Source organism: Gobio gobio, assembly GCF_949357685.1.
Source record: "Gobio gobio genome assembly, chromosome: 14".
In the NCBI taxonomy this organism is placed as follows: Eukaryota; Metazoa; Chordata; class Actinopteri; order Cypriniformes; family Gobionidae; genus Gobio; species Gobio gobio.
This window is the reverse complement of record NC_137107.1, coordinates 16,369,156-16,388,988: the sequence shown is the minus strand read 5'-3', so window position 1 is coordinate 16,388,988 and position 19,833 is coordinate 16,369,156. Positions and strand designations below refer to the sequence as shown.

Sequence of the window (19,833 nt, the reverse complement as noted above, 5' to 3'; positions counted from 1 at the left end):
GATCATTCCTCTAAAGATCTATAAAAATGATGCTGTTGAACCAAATAGATGGTGACTGTAGCACTTACATCATTTTAAGTTCTGCATAAAAATAGCAAATATGTGCTGAACAAGAGGGAGTACCTGCATGTAGATGGAAAGCCCTGAAGGAAGCTCAGAGCCCTGAGTCTGGGTGGTGTGACTCCTATGGCGTTGGGCTGAAAATGCAGGGGAAAAAAATGAGTAATGGAAAAAAACTTACACATTTAGCCAAATATATTCAGTTATCTTAATTCTGGCCACCTACCAGTTGTAGCTTGTTGCAGATTTTTGTAGCTCCAAGACAGAGACGAAACATACCATGTCAAAATAGACCATCAGCCATCTGTCTATCTCCCACGGCATTTCAGACTCCCCTACACCGGAGTGAACTCAAAACTGAATAAATACATTTTAATGAAGCGACCAGGTGGTTTCCCGAGCTGTGTGCCATGCCTCGCAATCAAGCCATCATGATCAATATTGAACACCACGTCCTAATGAACTTGCGAATAAACAAGTTCCCATCAAGCACTAAAATACTTCACATGCATGGGCATGAAATTATGAGCTTCTTCCCATTTCCTGTGCCAACCCAGTGATACAGATACTAGCACGTGTGAGTTTACAGGTCAATCACATAAAAACCTTAACTCTCATTATTTCAAATGCATTATACTAGGAAACATTTCTATACTAGGCCTGCATTTATTTGATCAAAATACAGAAAAAAACTAATATTGTGAAATATTATTTCAGTTTAAAAATAATGGTCTTCCGTTTTAATATACTTTAAAATATAATTAGTTTCTGTGATGCAAAGCTGAATTTTCAGTGTCACATGATCCTTCAGAAATCATTCTAATATGATGATTTATAATCTGATTATTATTAATGTTGGAAACGGTTGTGCTGCTTAATATTGTTATAACCTGTGGATTCTTTGATTAATAAAAAGTTAAAAAAGAACCGCATTTATTTAAAATAGACACTTTTGTAACAATATACAATACCGCTCAAAAGTTTGGGGTCATTCTTTTTTTCCTTTTTTTAAAAAGAAATTAATACTTTTATTGAGCAAGAATGTGTTAAAGGAACACGCCGACTTTTTGGGACTTTAGCTTATTCACCGTATCGCCCAGAGTTAGATAAGTCCATGCATACCATTCTCATCTCTGTGCGTGCCATAACTCTGTCTGACGCACCTGGTCCCACCGCTAGCCTAGCTTAGCACAAAGACTGGAGGTAAATGGCCTAGCCTACTGCTAAATAAGTGACAAAATAACGCCAACATTTTCCTATTTACATGTTGTGATGTGTATAGTTACATGGTGTACTAAGACCAACGGAAAATGGAAAGTTGCGATTTTCTAGACCGATATCGCTAGGAACTATTCTCTCATTCCTGTGTAATAATCAAGGAACTTTGCTGCCTTACCATGGGTGCAGCGGCGCAATGATATTACACAGCGCCTGAAAATAGTCCCCAGCACGCTCCCTGAGCAAGCAGGTTGTCACGTTGGTTATGTTGACAGAAGTTTGACTATTTTCAGGCACTGTGTAATATCATTGCGCCTGCTGCACCCATGGTACGGCACAAAGTTCCTTTGCAGCACAGAAATAAATTATATTTTAAAGTATATTAAAAAGAAAACAATTATTTTAAATTGTAATATTTCACAAATTACAGTTTTTGCCGTATTTTTGATCAAATAAATGCAGGCTTGATGAGCATAAGAGACTCAAAGACATTAAAAATATTAATGTTTCCAAACTGTTGCCCGGTACTGTACAGAAACAGATTATCGAAAAATAAAGTAAATTGTCGGGTAGCGACTTTCTATCCTTTAGGTGTTGATTGGATGGAGGCACTACCTGTGTCGCAGAAACAACAACCATTTCAGTAACTGTTACTGTAACATATTATAACAATTCTACTTTTGCTTTGTTTTTAGAGGTTGTTTAAATGTAATTTACCATAATGAATGGTGTCACTGCAGAAACCTAATGCTTTACTCTTGACCTGTTTATTTAACTATTGTGCTACATTGATAAAGTAATGAAAGATTTGATATGAACATTCTTATGGTAAATAATTCACATGATTTAGTTTGGGAAATACTGTGAGACTGACAAAAAAAATGTAAATAATGAGGCCACTTACAACTACAAAAGAGCGCTACATCCAAAGACCTGATGACGTGTGGCAGCTGTTTATTTTTTAAGAACCGGTGTAAACACTTTTTTATTTATTTTTTGATAAGTTGGTGATGTACTCAAGTGAGTGAGCACAGGAGTGATGGGAGTTCAGTGCAAACAATCATTTGACCCCTAACCTTGAGTATTGACTTAAATGTTTATTGTCTGTGATGAACAAGACTAATGGAGTCACATCTGTAAAACTCCTGATTGGCCAATTATGGATGTTCATATTTGACTTGAATTGATCTGCTCAAGGATATTACATATAAGGGTGATTTTCTTAATTTACAGTATAAAAAGCTTTGCTAACTGTGTGGTGTTTTGCTACCGAAAGCAATTATTTTGGACATGAAACAATATATGTTTGATTTCTTTGGCTATTTTTTATTATTAGACAATATAGATAAATCCACCGCAACAAACTCAGTGTTTATTACTAATACATTATCTCTGTTAATCTATTCAGAACATATTTGTGTAGTTCTGTTTTATCCTCTCTTGCTAGGTTATTGAATATGTTGACGTGGCTATAGTGATCATTTGAAATATTACCGATGAAGTGCTGTTTCCTGGTGAGCAGGTATAAATGGGTAATGTGCAAATCTGTTTGGTCTGATTTTATTTAATTTTTTTACTCCATGCCTTTAACTAAATGTCTTTTAGTAGTTTTACAACTGAATCCATAATGATTGGTGTACTTTGCATCATCTTGATGTTGGAGTATTCAGTTGACACTGTTCATCAAGACATCTTTGGTTTTTGTACCATTTAAACTCAAATAAAATTGATTTATTTGTCAAACGACTGTGTTGGGGTAACGCATTACAAGTAAAGCATTAGATGACCTTTTTCAAGTAACTAAAGTAAAACATTACTTTTAAATTTAGGGTATATTTACACGACAACAATGTAGTAAAAATTGAAACGTTTTTTTCTTTGTACAGATGACGTTATCAAAATGATCCCCGTTCACACCGATACGCGAATATGACTATAAACGCTGTATTATGCATGCAAGCCCATCCCAGCAATGTCACATTGATATACACCGTTAATTCTGAGGAATGAATTGTGCTTTTCTGTACGTCAGGGCTGCACAATTATGACGAAAATCATAACTGTTGATTATTCTCTTGAAATTGTAATTGCGATTATCACAATTAACATTGAATGATGTTTTTAATAGTGACAATAAGCTGAAAACATTCTTCCTGAAAAACTTAGTATGCTTTTCTATAGCATTATGCCTCAAATGTCCGCTATACATTGGTTCGATTTATTTATTTTTATTAAAAAAGTAAAAATATGCATGGTATTATATTGTTATACTAAAATTAAAACAATGGAAAAGACCCTTAAACTGTAGAGAAAAAAACAAAAACATCTTAAAGGGAACACTCGTTTTCGAATCCATTCAGCCGATCTCCGGGTCTGGCGGTAGCACTTTTAGCATAGCTTAGCATAGATCATTGAATATGATTAGACCGTTAGCATCTCGCTCAAAAATGACCAAAGAGTTTCAATATTTTTCCTATTTAAAACTTGACTCTTCTGTAGTTACATCGTGTACTAAGACCGATGGAAAATGAAAAGTTGCGCAGTGATATTACGCAGCGCCTGAAAATAGTCCCCAACACGCTCCCTGTGCAAGCAGGTTGTGCTAATGGAAGTTAACCTATTTTCAGGCGCTGATGACGCTGATGATGTGTAATATCATTGCGACGTTGCACCCATGGGACGGCAACAAGTTCCTTGATTATTACGCAGGAATGAGAGTATAGTTCCTAGCCATATCGGCCTAGAAAACCTTTCATTTTCCGTCGGTATTAGTACACAATGTAACTACAGAAGAGTCAAGTTTTAAATATGAAAAATATTGAAACTCATTGGTCATTTTTGAGCGAGATGCTAACGGTCTAATCAGATTCAATGATCTATGCTAAAAGTGCTACCGCCAGACCCAGAGACCGGCTGAATGGATTAGAAAACGGTAAAACTCGAGGGCAGTTGGAAAATGACCCTATTTTCAAAAAAAAGTGCAGAGTTCCTTTAAGCATGCAGAACAATGTAAGTGGACTTTTTTTTAATTGCGCTTTTAAACGATTACATAATTGTGGCATTCGTAATTGTAATCACGATTAGAAATTCAATTAATTGTGCAGCCCTAACATCAATTCAAAGTGACCATGTCTGTCAAGATGGCAGATACATTTTTTGAAATAAACCTTATTGCTGATTTAAAGAGGTTTCAAATGGGTTTTCAAATGGGTCCGGTGCGTTTTGTGGTCTGCGAATCGTGCATATGATCCGCTCTGTGCTATCGTGTGTCTCTGGACCGGAGCAGACTGTGTGCGTGCCCACAGGGCACATATATGCAAGGCGTCACCGGTTTCACAGATTCACATTTTTGCTTTTTTTAGGCCCCAAAATGCTTCTGTCGTGTAAATGAACGGTAAAAGCACAACAACAAAAAAATCAGTTTTTGTTATAAACGGTCTCGTGTAAACAGCCCCTTACAACTAAATATCCGAGTTACTTTGCTTTCCCATGTATTGACTGACAGCTCTCCTATCCTCATGAAACAGAAACCGTGCGCAAGTGCAGTTCAGTATTCCTCAAAATGAATAAAAACAGTTTAATGCAAATTCAGAATATTACGCAAACCTGCAATAATTATTTTAAATAACACAAATATACTTAATGTATTTAATCATTATTATCCAATGTCTTTGCTGCTGACCTTCGATGATCCAAATCAACTATACTAATAAGCAAAAATGACTTTATATAAACATCACATTTGTGTTTCTTTTTTATTATTATTATTATTATTTCTGAAGAGTGTTTAACTTTCTTCTGCGATCCAGAATGGCAGCACAGCTGAAAGGTTTGTTTGAGCGGCGCCTTCTACTGTAGTGGAGTGAATTTGCATTTTCCTCCGCCTGAGCCTTTTTTATTTCACTTTAGGGCCTTTGCATTTGCCAAAAATAGAACTTTTTTTATCATTAAAAAACAAACAAGCAAACCCAGCCCTGGGGTCCGTTCTTCGTACCTCGCTAACTCCGTTAGCTGGATTTGATTGTTGACGATTTGGCATGATCTTGGATTGTTTGGTTCTTCGACGCTCATCCTGGACTTGCTGTCATAGCAACAGGTCCGTAACTTAAACCTGCTCGCGAGCAGGCTTATTTCATGTAAACAGGATTAGATTGCATCTTGAGGTGATACTTAAAATCTGTCCCAGCCACTGCTACTTTATTACAAGAGTTCATTACTGAACCAGGGGCAATAATAATAATTTTAAATAATAATAATATACAAACTTTTAATTGTATATGTGTATATGAGAATGTATATAATATTATAATGTTGTGTATAATACTATAGACACAGCCACTTGATTGAGCAATTTATTTGTGATGGAATAATTACTTTATAATTTTATTGGAGGTTTACACACATGTTGTACAGTTAATCTGAGCCGTGTATTAATTTAAGTGATGACGGATATTATGGGAGTGGCTTGATGCAGCGCAAGAGATGCAGATAATTTGATCTTGACCCTTAAGAAACTTTAATACTGTCACGTTACAAATCTGCTTCAAATTGAATTAAAAATGTAATTACAACATTGAAATAAAAATGTAAAGGGTTTACAAATACTGTATAAAATTGTGAATATAAATAATTGGTAATCATGTTAAAAAATAAAAAATAAACACATTTATCATTGATCTATTATAACTTTTATGTTGGTTTGGTCGTTTAGCTGTTTCCTCATCTATATGCTATCTTGACGCCAGCCAATCACTGCATTGCTGATCGTGGTTTCGAGTATCGATGCATCTGCCCTCTTCAGGGAAAACAAGAACGCGCAGTGCAGTGATCTTAGATCATTTAATCCAGATATTTAAATCCAATCCGCAAATTCGTTTGAAGAACCAAATTAGCCAGATATCAGTTATCACGATTAAAAGATCTGGGATCTGTCAAATCATCACAGATGTATTAAGCGAGGTACGAAGAACGGACCCCAGATGAGAAAAAGTGATGTAAAAGTACCACAACACATTACTTTCCATAAAAAGTAAAACAATAACCTAATTAGTTACTTTTGTAGGGAGTAATGCAATATTGTAACATTACTTTTAAGAGTGACTTTCCCCAACACTGCAAATGAGTGTGTTTGTGTGTAACGTAATACCAGGTGGTCATTATACAGTTAATTATTCCAGACAGATGTTTAATAAAAATTCTAAAGATTTATTTACATTTTCTAAAGGTACACACACACAAAAATAAAATAAAAATTTCAAACATTTTGTATTAAAAAAAGTTAAATTACTATCCCTGCTCAATAGCGTCTGTGTTCTCTTTCATGACTGTGATCTCTGTGTTTGGCAAACCCTCGATCATTACTTCTGTCTCTGTCTCTCCCTCGTTCCCTGTCTCTATCACGCTCTCTGTCTAGTTCTCTCTCTTGTTCCCTGTCTCTATCACGCTCTCTGTCTAGTTCTCTCTCTTGTTCCCTGTCTCTATCACGCTCTCTGTCTAGTTCTCTCTCTCGTTCCCCATTTCTCTCTCTATCACCCCCTCTTCCTCTGCCCCCCTCCCTGCGGTCTCGCTGTCGAGTGTCTTCGTGTCTCTTGTCCTCTTTGTTTCTATCTGTCTTTTTGTCTTCTTCTCTATCCCTGTCTCGCTCGCCTCCATACCTATCTCTGAATCTGTCCACCTCTTGTGGATTCCTGGAATCTTGTCCGGGTCTGTCCCTTCTGCTTCCTGCCAGTCCTTTCACAGCATACTTCTCATATGCCGTGTCCTCCTTCTCCTTCTTCACTCTGACAGGGGAAGACGCTGACGTCTCAGTCCGTGCCTCGTGTTTCTCTTCCTTTGCTTTTTTCTTATCTTTCTTTTCCTTCTTCTTTTTCTTCTTCTCCTTTTTATCTGAAGTATAACAACATTGAAAATTAGCCAATCAATTATTAAATAAATGAATAAAAGCATTAAAACAACAAAACACACCTCTTGAAATAATGTTACATTTACTGAACAGATACAGCCTCCTCTCACCTTTTTTTGGCTTTTTCACATGTACAGCATTATCTTCCTCAGACTCAGACTCGGAGGAGAAAGGTTGGGGCATGCTGGGAGCACATCCCTCCTCTCGCAAACGTTTGGTGATATCATCGATGTCATCTGTGTCCTTTGGTGGCCGATAATTTGCAACATGGTCCACACGTATGGTTCGGCCCTTAATCTGTAGAGCAGAAAAAACATAAAAAAAGAAAAATATAAAAGAAATTTTTTTTTTAATAAATATTTAATAAAAATATATAATATTTTAGATAAATAACAATATACAGTATATACACCATGGCCCTGTCCGAAAAGGCACACTTCATGTGCACTTTCAGTCTTGTGGACTTACAATGACCGCTGCGTGCGCGTCCGCTAAGTCCACGAGATCGTAGTGTGTCCCATTTGTCATTTTAGGTCTCAGAAGGGTGCTTGCGAGCGCCCCCCTTTGAGGTCGATGTGCACCCTCGATGCGCACTTCTGCCGAGCCCGCACTGATGCGAGCTACGCAGCGGACTTCTTCCCGGCAGTCAAAGCGGCATTACGTCGTGAAAGTGCGGACTCAGAGGACGACCGTGAGGGTTTAGGGTGCCATTTGGGACAGGGCCTTCATTGCCAAAAGTATTGGGACACCCCTCCAAATCTTTGAAATCAGGTGTTCCAATCACTTCCATGGCCACAGGTGTATAAAATCAAGCACCTAGGCAAGCAGACGCTTCTACAAACATTTGTGAAAGAATGGGTTGCTCTCAGGAGCTCAGTGAATTCAAGCGTGGTACCATGATAGGTTGCCACCTGTGCAATAAGTCGATTCGTGAAATTTCCTCACAACTAAATATTCCACATTCAACTGTTAATGTTATTATAACAAAGTGGAAGCAATTGGGAACAACAGCAACTCAGCCACAAAGTGGTAGGCGACGTAAAAATCACAGAGCGAGGTCAGCGTATGCTGAGGCACACAGTGCGCAGAAGTCAACAACTTTCTGCAGAGTCAATAGCTACAGACCTCCAAACTTTCTGTGGCCTTCAGATTAGGGGGATTATGGTGCGGGGTTGTTTTTCAGCGGTTGGGCTTGGCCCCTTAGTTCCATTGAAAGGAACTTTTAATGCTTCAACATACCAAGACATTTTTGACAATTTCATGCTCCCAACTTTGTGGGAACAGTTTGGGGATGGGGGCATGTTCCAACATGACTGCGCACCAGTGCACAAAGCAAGGTCCATAAAGACATGGATGAGCGAGTTTGGTGTGGAGGAACTTGACTGGCCTGCACAGAGTCCTGACCTCAACCCGATAGAACACCTTTGGGATGAATTAGAGCGGAGACAGCGAGCCAGGCCTTCTCCTCCAAAATCAGTGCCTGACCTCACAAATGCGCTTCTAGAAGAATGGTCATAAATTCCCATAAACACACTCCTAAACCTTGCGGAAACCTTGTCTTCCCAGAAGAGTTGAAGCTGTTATAGCTGCAAAGGGTGGGCCAACTCCATATTAAACCCTACGGATTAAGAATGGAATGGGAAACCTTTGGCAATATAGTGTAATATATGGCAATAAATAAAAAGGGCCTGATAACTGTACTGATATCATGAAGAAAAAAATGAAAAATATAAAGTTAAATATATAAAAATGTATTAAATTATATATTTAAATTATATAAAATATATTTTAGCATTTTTATAGCAAGAAGGTTTGTTAAAGTTGTAAAATGTCATGTGCGACTCCCCCAAAAACGTAATGATGTTTCTAAATGAATAATGGCTGATATTGTTTAAGAGAATACTTTTATCTCTAAAATACATATTTTAGAATTTTTTTTTAATATTTTGCCTTTTTTAAGATTTAAAAAAAAAAAGTGTGACACTGGACACAAATAATGTCACTGACCCACAACTAGCATTCAGTGTTTTTTTCTTCATGATATTAGTAGAGTTATCAGGGCCTGTTGTAATATTTGTAATATTGTTGTAATATTTTGTAAAAAGTAATTTATTCAGAATCAGCAGCCATAACTCCAGTCTTCACTCTTCAGTGTCACATTATCTTTCAGAAATTGGAATAAATTAATAAAAAAAATTACATTTAAATTTAGATTAATTTAAATTGTAATAATATATGTTATATATATATATATATATATATATATATATATTAATTAATGTTTTTACTGTATTATTTATATATATATATATATATATATATATATATATATATATATATATATATATATATATATATATATATATATATATATATATATATATATATATATATATATAAATAGCATATTCCATTAGTGCACACACAAATGAACAAGCGACTGGAAAAGCCCTTCACCTTGATTCCATTAAAGTTATCCACAGCCAGAATGGTGCTCCTTTGATCTTCATAGCACAGGAAGCAGAATCCTTTGGATTTGCCCGTCTTTTTATCTCGCACCAAGTTGATGTTGGCAATCTCTCCGTACCTGAGATGCACAGTGGAGGATTAAGCTTTACTAGAAAAAAAAAAAAAAAAAACAGAAGCGCTGCAAGAAGATGCATTTAAAATTTGAGCAATTAGGACTTACTGAGAGAAAACACAGACGATGTCTCCTTCTGTCAGCTCATATGGAAATCCACCTGCAGATTACAACATATTTACATACAAAGCTGAACATGGCAGCATTTACCTAAAATAAATGATAAATAAATACAGAATTTATATTAATGCAACTCTTGAAATTGGTTTCTTTAGTCTGAGTAATTAATATACATCATTGTTAGTTTTTACAAGGTCAAATGAGCATTACTGTACACAGTGTACCAGCAGGGTCTTCTAGAGAAAGACAATGGCATGAACGCAGTCTACAGAAATGTAAGATAAATCAAAACAATGCTGCCACCATCTGGCAGAGTGCAAATATAGTCTATCCAGAGAATATTTTAGTGCCCTAAAATGGGGCATTGCCTATGCCACAGACTCCCAAATGACCCAAATGATTTTTTTTATAGCTATACATTTTATTTAAAATGAGTTTTGATACTCACTCTAGTAGTACTATTATTTATTTATTAAAATCAATGTATTACTTTATTATTCAAATTATTTATTTAGTATGATAGATCTATCTTTTTATTATTATTATTTTTTTTTTTTACTTTTCATTTTTTTCTTAATCAATTTATTTATTATTATTAATTTTGATCTTTATAATAATGTATTATCTAAATCAAATTATTTATTTAGTATGATAGTTAGTTTAGTTTATTATTAGTACTCTATTACTTTAATCTTTTTATGTATTTTATTCAAATTATTTATTTAGTACATTACATTTAATTGTTTATTATTTATCTTTGCAGTTTTTACACTGGTTTTCTCTTAATCAATTTATTATTTATTAATTTAAATCTCTCTATGCATTTTATTTAAATAATTTATTTAGTACGATAGTTTGATCTTTTTTATAAAATTTTTACACTGCTTTTCTCTAAATCAATTTTTTATTATGTAAATATGTTTTATGTATTTTATTCAAATGATTTATTTAGTACGACAGTTTGTACGTTAGCTTAATTTTTTTATTATTTATTTTTACAGTTTTTACACTGGTTTTCTCGAAATCTATTTATTATTATTCTATTATTATTTTAATATTGTTAAGTATTTTATTAAAATTATTTATTCACTTAGTTTTATTACTTATTTTCTGTTTTTATGCTTTTTTTTATCTTAATCCATTTATTATCATTTACATTTTTTAATTATTTATTTATTATGAGTAGTTTAATATTTTTTATTATTTATTTTTAGTTTTTACACTGGTTTTCTCCTAATCCATTTATTATTATTTTCATATAGTTTTATTTAAATTATGTATTTATTATGAGTAATCTAATATTTGTCTTATTTATTTGTACTTTTTTTCCCCACCAAACCTTCCCATGGACCCCCTAGCACTCCCTTAGCTCCCTGGACCCCAGTTTGAAAACCCCTGGTCCAGGCACACAACCGCAGTTTAATAATGTTGACCAGTCACTCACCGATGAAGACCCAGGCGCTGTCTTTATAGACTGTATGCCAGGACACACTGTCTTTGACACCCAGTTCAGCCTCTTTTTCATTCAGTTCATTGATGAGTTTCACTTTGGTGAGCGGACTATATTGAAGTAAAGATATGCACAAACAGATAATGAACAAATATTTACATTATATCTTATTTAGAACATGTATTGTCTCTAATGATGTTTATTATTCTGCTGTGGTGTCTGCATTAATATATCAACATTATTGATTTTTCAATTAGAATCACTTTGGACTATTTCTTCAAACTGTATGTCAACTGTATTCAAACATTGTATTACAAATATCCAATTACTATTAGGATAATACAGTGTCCTCTAATTATGCAATAACTGTAACGCTTTATCTAGAGAGTCATACTATTGTTAGACACATTACATTTTCTTGTTAATTGTCAGTGTCCTATAAATTATTTTAAAAGACTAACTGAATTGAGAATAAGTAACGTTAGTTTACTTTTATGTTTTACCAGATAAATATTTAGCTTTTAGCTACTGCTGCAAAAACTCATGCTAGTTGTTTAACGTTAGCTTTCACCTTTAGCGACATTTCCTTTTCCATGACATGGGGTCTAGTAATTGTATTAAACTAATAAAAAAATATATTAGAATAAATGTAAGGGAGATATTTAAATTAAATGCTCAATTTCAACGCATCACTTACTTCATTGTGATGAAGCTGCAGTCACTCCGGAAGGATTTAGTTCCTCTAGTGATTTTTGCACGTGGTACTACTTTTACCGGGTTAATGAAAAGCATTGTGGGATATGTAGTTGACTGACTGTTAAACTCAGATTTCTCCGTTAGCATTCTGTGTTTGTAACTAGACGAGTTTTACAGCTTAAGAACTTATGAACATATGAAGCATACACTGATAGTTTTATTTTATAGGAAAAAGCTTTTCATCGCCAAGATATAGGCGTAACACTATACAAGCATAATGTTTAACCTACATAGACTACATGTAGCCAATGATTACGTTAAATGATAACATTTATATAAAAGTAGAAATAACATTAAAATAACATTTTAGTAATAAAATAATAGTTTAACAGTTGGCATGAATGTTTCTTGGCAATTTATGCTTTTTGAAGTAATTTTCAAGTTAGGTTGACCTTTTGTCATAACAGGATTTCATTGGGGTTTTGAAACTTTTCGATGCCAAGAACCCCAAAATATTACTCTCTTGTGGATGTAGCCACATTTATACTGTTTGAGAAAAATAACTGAAAAGTAAGTGTGATATCAAAAAGACGATATGTTTTGGTCATAATTAAATAATTTCCTGAATTTTTGTGATTGTACTAATTATCAATATATGGTAAATATATTTAATTTATATTAAGTTTAAGATATGTATTTCATGTATAACATTTTCAGTTAATTGAATTTGCAATTTATCTGTATTTTGCTGCAGTGCTCACGATTAATATTACACAGAGATATAACCAGAGATCTTATACAGTATTAAAGGGGCTCTGAGGTTTGTTATTAACCTTGGGCAAGCTCAAAATGATGATGAGAAACTCCTAGAAAGATACAACACAAATACAAACTATTCTTAAATTATAATATTTGCTAGCTAAAATCTATGGAAGCTTGTTTCCGCCACAGAATAAAAAAGAAATAAGGTAATTGCTACTTTTTATATCACAATTCTGACTTTATAACTCGCAATTCTGACTTTATATCACACAATTCTGACTTTATATCAAACAATTCTGACTTTATATGACCCAATTCTGACTTTACATCTCACAATTCTGACTTTATATCACACAATTCTGACTTTATATCACACAATTCTGACTTTACATCTCACAATTCTGACTTTACATCTCACAATTCTGACTTTATATTTCTCAATTCTGACTTTACATCTCACAATTCTGACTTTATATTTCTCAATTCTGACTTTATATCACACAATTCTGACTTTACATCTCACAATTCTGACTTTACATCTCACAATTCTGACTTTACATCTCACAATTCTGACTTTATATTTCTCAATTCTGACTTTACATCTCACAATTCTGACTTTATATTTCACAATTCTGACTTTACATCTCACAATTCTGACTTTACATCTCACAATTCTGACTTTATATTTCTCAATTCTGACTTTATATCACACAATTCTGACTTTACATCTCACAATTCTGACTTTACATCTCACAATTCTGACTATATATTTCTCAATTCTGACTCTATATATTTCGCAATTCTGACTTTATATCACACAATTCTGACTTTATATCACACAATTCTGACTTTATATCACACAATTCTGACTTTACATCTCACAATTCTGACTTTACATCTCACAATTCTGACTTTATATTTCTCAATTCTGACTTTACATCTCACAATTCTGACTTTATATTTCTCAATTCTGACTTTATATCTCACAATTCTGACTTTATATTTCTCAATTCTGACTTTATATTTCGCAATTCTGACTTTATATCACACAATTCTGACTTTATATCACACAATTCTGACTTTATATGACCCAATTCTGACTTACATCTCACAATTCTGACTTTATACTTCGCAATTCTGACTTTATATCACACAATTCTGACTTTACATCTCACAATTCTGACTTTATACTTCGCAATTCTGACTTTATATTACGCAATTCTGACTTTATATCACACAATTCTGACTTTATATCACACAATTCTGACTTTATATGACCCAATTCTGACTTACCTCTCACAATTCTGACTTTATATCTCGCAATTCTGACTTTATATCACACAATTCTGACTTTATATTTCGCAATTCTGACTTTATATTTCGCAATTCTGACTTTATATCTTGCAATTCTGACTTTAGATCTCACAATTCTGACTTTATAACACTCAATTGCAAGTTTATATCTCGCCATTCTGACTGAAAACAAGTCAGAATTGCGAGATGTAAACTTGCAATTGTGAGATAAAAATTTGCAAATATTTTTTAAAATGATTTATTCCATGGCGGAAACAAGCTCTAATACTGTTACAAAGTATACACATTCAGTTTGTATAATAGTTCATTATACTCTACTGTAAACCAGACTTCCTTTCCCATTGTTTTGTTTCTGTATATCACCAAAATTACATTTATCTGTGAATATGCTGTAACAAAAACACACTGTTATGTTGAATATATATGAGTTTAATCTATATTACAGTCATATATTTTACAATTGGGAGGAAAAAAAACTAAGTGCTATGGTGAAATGTTAAGCAAATAAAATCATCTGTTTTATTTGGACAAATACTCTGGGCTCCACATCCATTAAGGGACAAAGCATTTGTCAAAGTCCTTTTACAGTTTCCTATGACCAGATGACTAAAAGCACATATTGGGAATATTTTCCAGATGTTGTTCAGGAATTGTGACAGACTTATTCACTGGAGTGGCTAGTATCTTGTCATGAAGCGTTACTGCCTGAGTGACAGTCGGGTGGTCTGTGTGGTATCTGTCCGCCGTCTCAGAGTGTGTTGCACAACACAACCCAACTTTAATATGAGCGAAGAGCTCGCAGATCTTGTTCCTCACCTCTCGCTGCCAGCAGGCGTAGACGAGGGGATTGATAAGGGAGTTTGAGAGTCCCAGCAGCCAGAGATGGTTCTCTAAAAAGTGATAAAGTTTACAGTTTGGACATGATGCCTGCACAATACTAACCACAAAAAAGGGGCACCAGCAGAGAGTGAAGCAGCCAACCAGCACGGCAACAGTCCGCAGGGCTTTTACGTGACCCCAGTAGCGGCTAGACGACAGAAAGCGTGTACCTGATTGCTGGGCGCAGATGCGCTTCTGGTGGCCGCAGGCGATTTTTAGGATGTCCATGTAGAAATAGATAAAGACCGAGAGTAGTGGGAAGAAAAACAGGCAGAAGACCACGATGATGCTCTTGGGCTCGATGACGTTGAAGAATGTGCAGACATTGTGGTAGTCTTCTTTCTGCATCGGTTTCAAAATGCTGGGTGAAAATCCCACAATCATTGAGATTAGCCAGACGGGGACCAGAGCCCCAGCAATCATCTTCTCATTCATTAGCTGTGAATAGCGCAGTGGCAACTTTATAGCCATGTAGCGGTCCAGTGAGATCAAGAACATGGTTAGGATGGAGGCCGCAGAGGGTGCGATGATAAACGTCATGCGCAACAAACAAATGCCCTTCTCCATGGAGGCCGTCGTTCCTTCGAGAGCATCAGTGGCAATGCCAGTGATGGCCATGCCAACTAGGATGTCCGCAATGGATAGGTTTAAAACAAAACACCAGCTCTGGCAGCCCCTTTTGCGGATTAGCAATACCAGGGCAATGGCGACTAGAAGGTTGGTAGAGATGATCAAAATGGATCCTACACTAAGAATATAGCCCATGGTCACTACGACTCTTTCTATCATGGCAGGGGTTGTGAGCTCAGGACTGGCTGATGTTACTCTGTATTTCTCCCTCATAGCTTCCAAGGAAGTCTCCTGGGACACGTTGAAAGCGATCATTGTTGCTTCAAATGTCTCATTTCAAAGTTGAGAGTTTAAACAGACCAAGATATTGAGGAAATGGACACAAGGATGTAGATTTTACTTTGCTCCCATTGGGAAAAGCAAAACTTTGGCTGCTATAATTCCGTTTGTCCGACCCTTGTTCTGTCTGGCTGTCATCCAGGTCCCATAAGAGTGTCCTTCCTTCTGGCTATATCCATGAGCATTCGATTAAGATGGACCTAACCTTACTGAAGTACAAAGACAATGCTGATCTATTGATGAAATCTTTATCCTTGGCTTTTCATTAAGAAATATTCCCAGGATACTATTTGATTTCCAGATGTTCCTTGCCTGAAACAGTGAAGAGAAACAGATGAAGTCCTTTCTCATGAAATCTCCGGAAAACTCCAATAAATTCAACAGAAAACACATTCCAACTGAGAGAAAGATGTCCAGAACAAGGATTCCAAGTGAGTAGTCATTCTTGCATCTCTCAGGGCATCTTTCAGATTCGGCTGGCTCTAGGATGAAGAAAAAAAGATCCGATTGATGTGCCAGTGTCCATTTTCCGCAAATCTTATATGTATCTCTGTTAGATCAGTCTACTAACTCTGAACAAACAAAAAGGGGGAAGAGAAACTGATGAACATAGGTTTGGTTTTGGAGAGTGGGCTGGGAGGTGGGTGGACGCTAACAGCGTGGCTGGGATTACTCATGAGTGAACAAACTCTGAATAAACAGAACCGCTCATGGGTGAATAAACATTTACCCTATTGGACAAACAATTTTAGATTTGATCACAGGCGCCAGGGTCAATGATATGGGTATATTTTGGGATAAGGGCGAATCATTGATTCCGCAATAATGCAGCAACCTCTTCAACTTCCCTCTCGAGTCATGTGAATGAGTCAAAGCCCTCAAGTACAATGGGCTTGTAATCACACAACTGTTTTTTAAAAATCTGCACACAGTCGTCCATTCTGAGGAAAGATCTATTTATGACAGTGCTACACAATAAAGCCTGACTCCCACCGGCCAACAATGTGGTGATGTTATTCATCCCTACTAGACTTTTCACTGCTATTGAAAGTGGATTTTGGTCAGCAGTTGTTGTGCCCACTGCTATGCTCTGCCCACAGAAAGCTCTTGGATGTGATTTGTACCCCACTGACACATCACTGCCCATCTTCACCTTGAGCTAGATAAATAAAGAACATCTTGGGCTCTTTGAAAGGAATACTGACGATTCTTCAGGTTGTTTAGAGCACTGGGAAGATGTCTTTAAAGCGGAGGCTGCTTTCCATGTTGTTGTGCTGTGCGTACTGTGTGGCATCACTCTTTTGCCTTCACCCGGACAGAAACAACTGTGTCTCGAATGGTGCCCGGTGAGTTTCAAGTCAATAACTTTAATACAGTTTTTACAGTGATAACAGGAAATTAATGCAACAAAGATTGTTTTGGCTGTACAGCAGCTCTAGAAGAAAGTCATTGTCCAGCTTAAAGGAATAGTTCACCCAAAAATGAAAATTCTGTCATAATTTACTCACCTCAAGTTGTTCCAAACTTGTCTTTCTTCTGCAGAACACACAAGAAGATATTTTGAAGAATATGGGGAACTAAATATTTGATGGACCATTGACTTCCATAGTAGGGGAAAAATACTATGGAAGTCAATGGGGTCCATCAACTGTTTGGTTACCAACATTCTTCAAAATATATAATTTTTTTTTTAAAGAACAAAGAAATTCATACTGGTTTTGGAACAACTTGAGGGTAAATGATGACAGAATTTTCTTTTTTTGGTGAAGTACTCCTTTAAAGGGTTAGTTCACCCAAACATTCTGTCATTAATTACTCACCCTCATGTCGTTCCAAACCCATGAGCCAAAAACCTTTTGTTTATCTTCAGAACTAAAATTATGTAATTTTGGTTGCTTCCGAGTTCTATGTCAGAACGGCGGCTCACCATTGGCTAGCTCCCGCGTCAGCATCACACGCATGCGTCGTGGTGCTCATGTGAACAGCGTCGGCCAATGGTAAGCCGGCTTTCTGACATAGAACTTGGAAGCACAGCACACGTAGGAGATTGACACAGACGAGAAGAAATTGTTGAATAAAGTTATTTTGGGGGGGGGGTTTGCGCACAAAAAATATTCTCGTCACTTCATAAAATTAGGTTTGAACTACTGTAGTCACATGGACTGTTTTAACAATGTCTTTACTACCTTTCTGGACCTTGAAAGTTGCAATGACGCTGCTGCATGGGTGTTTCAGAGAGCGCTCAGATTTCATAAATTTATCTCATATCTTAATTTGTGTTCTGAAGATGAACGAAGGTCTTACGGGTTTAGAATGACATGAGGATGAGTAATTAATGACTCCTTTTTTTGGGTGAACTAACCCTTTAAGTAAGTTCAGTGTTGATTCATTTGCATTGTAAAAATCATTAGTTATTAATTTAGGGGCATTTACACAACAACGTTTTCAACTGAAAACATAACTTTTTATGCATTCTGGCCATTCATTTACACAACAACGGGGTTTTGGTGGCCTAAGAACGCAAAGGCCACCATAAAGGCCACAGAGAAACTATTTAAAATACATCTAATCTTAATCTTTGAGCAATTAAAGGGATAGTCTGCACAAAAATGGAACATAAAGAAGAAACTGTTTTTGTCCAAACATTGAAAGAATTTCATTGCATGAACAAAAAAAGACACTGAAGCATTTTTCAAAATATCTTCTTTTGTGTTTAATACATTTGTAGCGACATGAGAGTAAGCAACCCTTACAAAAAATAAGTATACTTCAAGTTAATTTTATTAAGTATACTTTAGTAAAGTTCAAGTATATTTTAAGTATACTTTATGTAGTAAGTATATACTAATATCAATGTACTAGAAGTATACTTGCAAGTGTACTGTGCTTGGGACTAAATTGGCCCACTTTTTAGTATATAAAAGTATAATTTTAAATATACTTTGTAACAGTAGTAAACTTTGAGTACACATCTAGTTTACAACTAAGTTTTTTGTTTGTATTGCAAATATACTACAAGAGAACTTATGTATAATGTTAGTCAAATACTATGAAAGTACAATTTGAAGTGTACTCTCAGTAAACTACTAGTTTAGTAGTTTTATACTGCAAGTATACTAGTAAGTTTTCTTTAAAGCTGCTGTCCATAACTAAGATTTACAAAAAATATATAATAAGAATGTACAACATGAATCCATTTTCCAAACCGTGTTTTTGTCTTACCCTGAATCATTATGGTACACTTATAATAAGTGTTTATATTGGGTCTATTTCAGACCAGACTGGTAGGAACCGCTGCGGAGGAGTAGGAACCCTGCGTGACTCGCCATAGACATAAACAGAGAGAAGTAGCTCCGGCTGCAATGTTCTTCCGCAAGACACATGCAGTTCTGTTTATTAACCGCTAGAGCGCAAAGAGTTACGGACTGCAGCTTTAAGCGAACATAACATCATACTTATAGTTTATATTTATTATTTTTAATATTAAAAATTAATATTGTTACACTTCAAATATACCTTTAACTGTACTTTAACTCTTTCAGTTTTAAAAAACATTTTATTCTAGCTTCTAAAACTTGAATGCGGGTAATTTCTTATTAAAAAAGCAATATTTTAAATAAAAAGCTGAGAAAATCGCATTTTGTCCGGATGGGATTCAGAATGATGAACAAAACACAGATGGAGTCGATTGAGTCCATTAACACCCCTGAAGCTTTACACTTCCTGGGTCGATATTTAATTCGGTAAAGTAAGGCAGTTTTGTATGTATTTTTTTATATGCTGTTTAATGTTGGATGATCACGTTATTTTACATTTGGGTAAGCAATCTTCTATCTCTCGTTTCTGCTTCTTCACCTGTGTTTTGATCCAGAGATTCCGTATAGAATATGCGTAATATCGCCCCCTATCGTATAACAGTGGAAACATGGATATCCGGAAAAT

At 35.4% G+C, this 19,833-nt stretch overlaps 2 protein-coding genes across 3 annotated transcripts; both read right to left on the bottom strand.

Annotated features, from left to right (window-relative positions):
* Positions 1 to 6,438: 6,438 nt before the first annotated feature.
* Positions 6,439 to 12,068, bottom strand: rbmx2 (RNA binding motif protein X-linked 2). Its single transcript, XM_079834507.1, has 6 exons — positions 12,029 to 12,068; positions 11,326 to 11,441; positions 9,870 to 9,921; positions 9,638 to 9,767; positions 7,291 to 7,477; positions 6,439 to 7,164 (listed from the first exon to the last, which is right to left on the bottom strand). The coding sequence occupies exons 1-6, from the start codon at positions 12,031 to 12,033 to the stop codon at positions 6,575 to 6,577; spliced, it is 1,080 nt and encodes a 359-aa protein (XP_079690633.1). The 5' UTR covers positions 12,034 to 12,068; the 3' UTR covers positions 6,439 to 6,574.
* A 2,449-nt stretch (positions 12,069 to 14,517) lies between these two features.
* gpr119 (G protein-coupled receptor 119) lies at positions 14,518 to 16,465 on the bottom strand. 2 transcript variants are annotated; one of them, XM_079834911.1, is made up of 2 exons: positions 15,153 to 16,465; positions 14,518 to 14,993 (listed from the first exon to the last, which is right to left on the bottom strand). In XM_079834911.1, exons 1-2 carry the CDS (start codon positions 15,865 to 15,867, stop codon positions 14,710 to 14,712), a joined length of 999 nt encoding a protein of 332 aa, XP_079691037.1. In that variant the 5' UTR covers positions 15,868 to 16,465; the 3' UTR covers positions 14,518 to 14,709. The 2 variants fall into 2 exon arrangements, with proteins under 2 accessions (XP_079691037.1, XP_079691036.1); XM_079834910.1 differs by having other exon boundaries at positions 14,520 to 16,463.
* Positions 16,466 to 19,833: the final 3,368 nt, after the last annotated feature.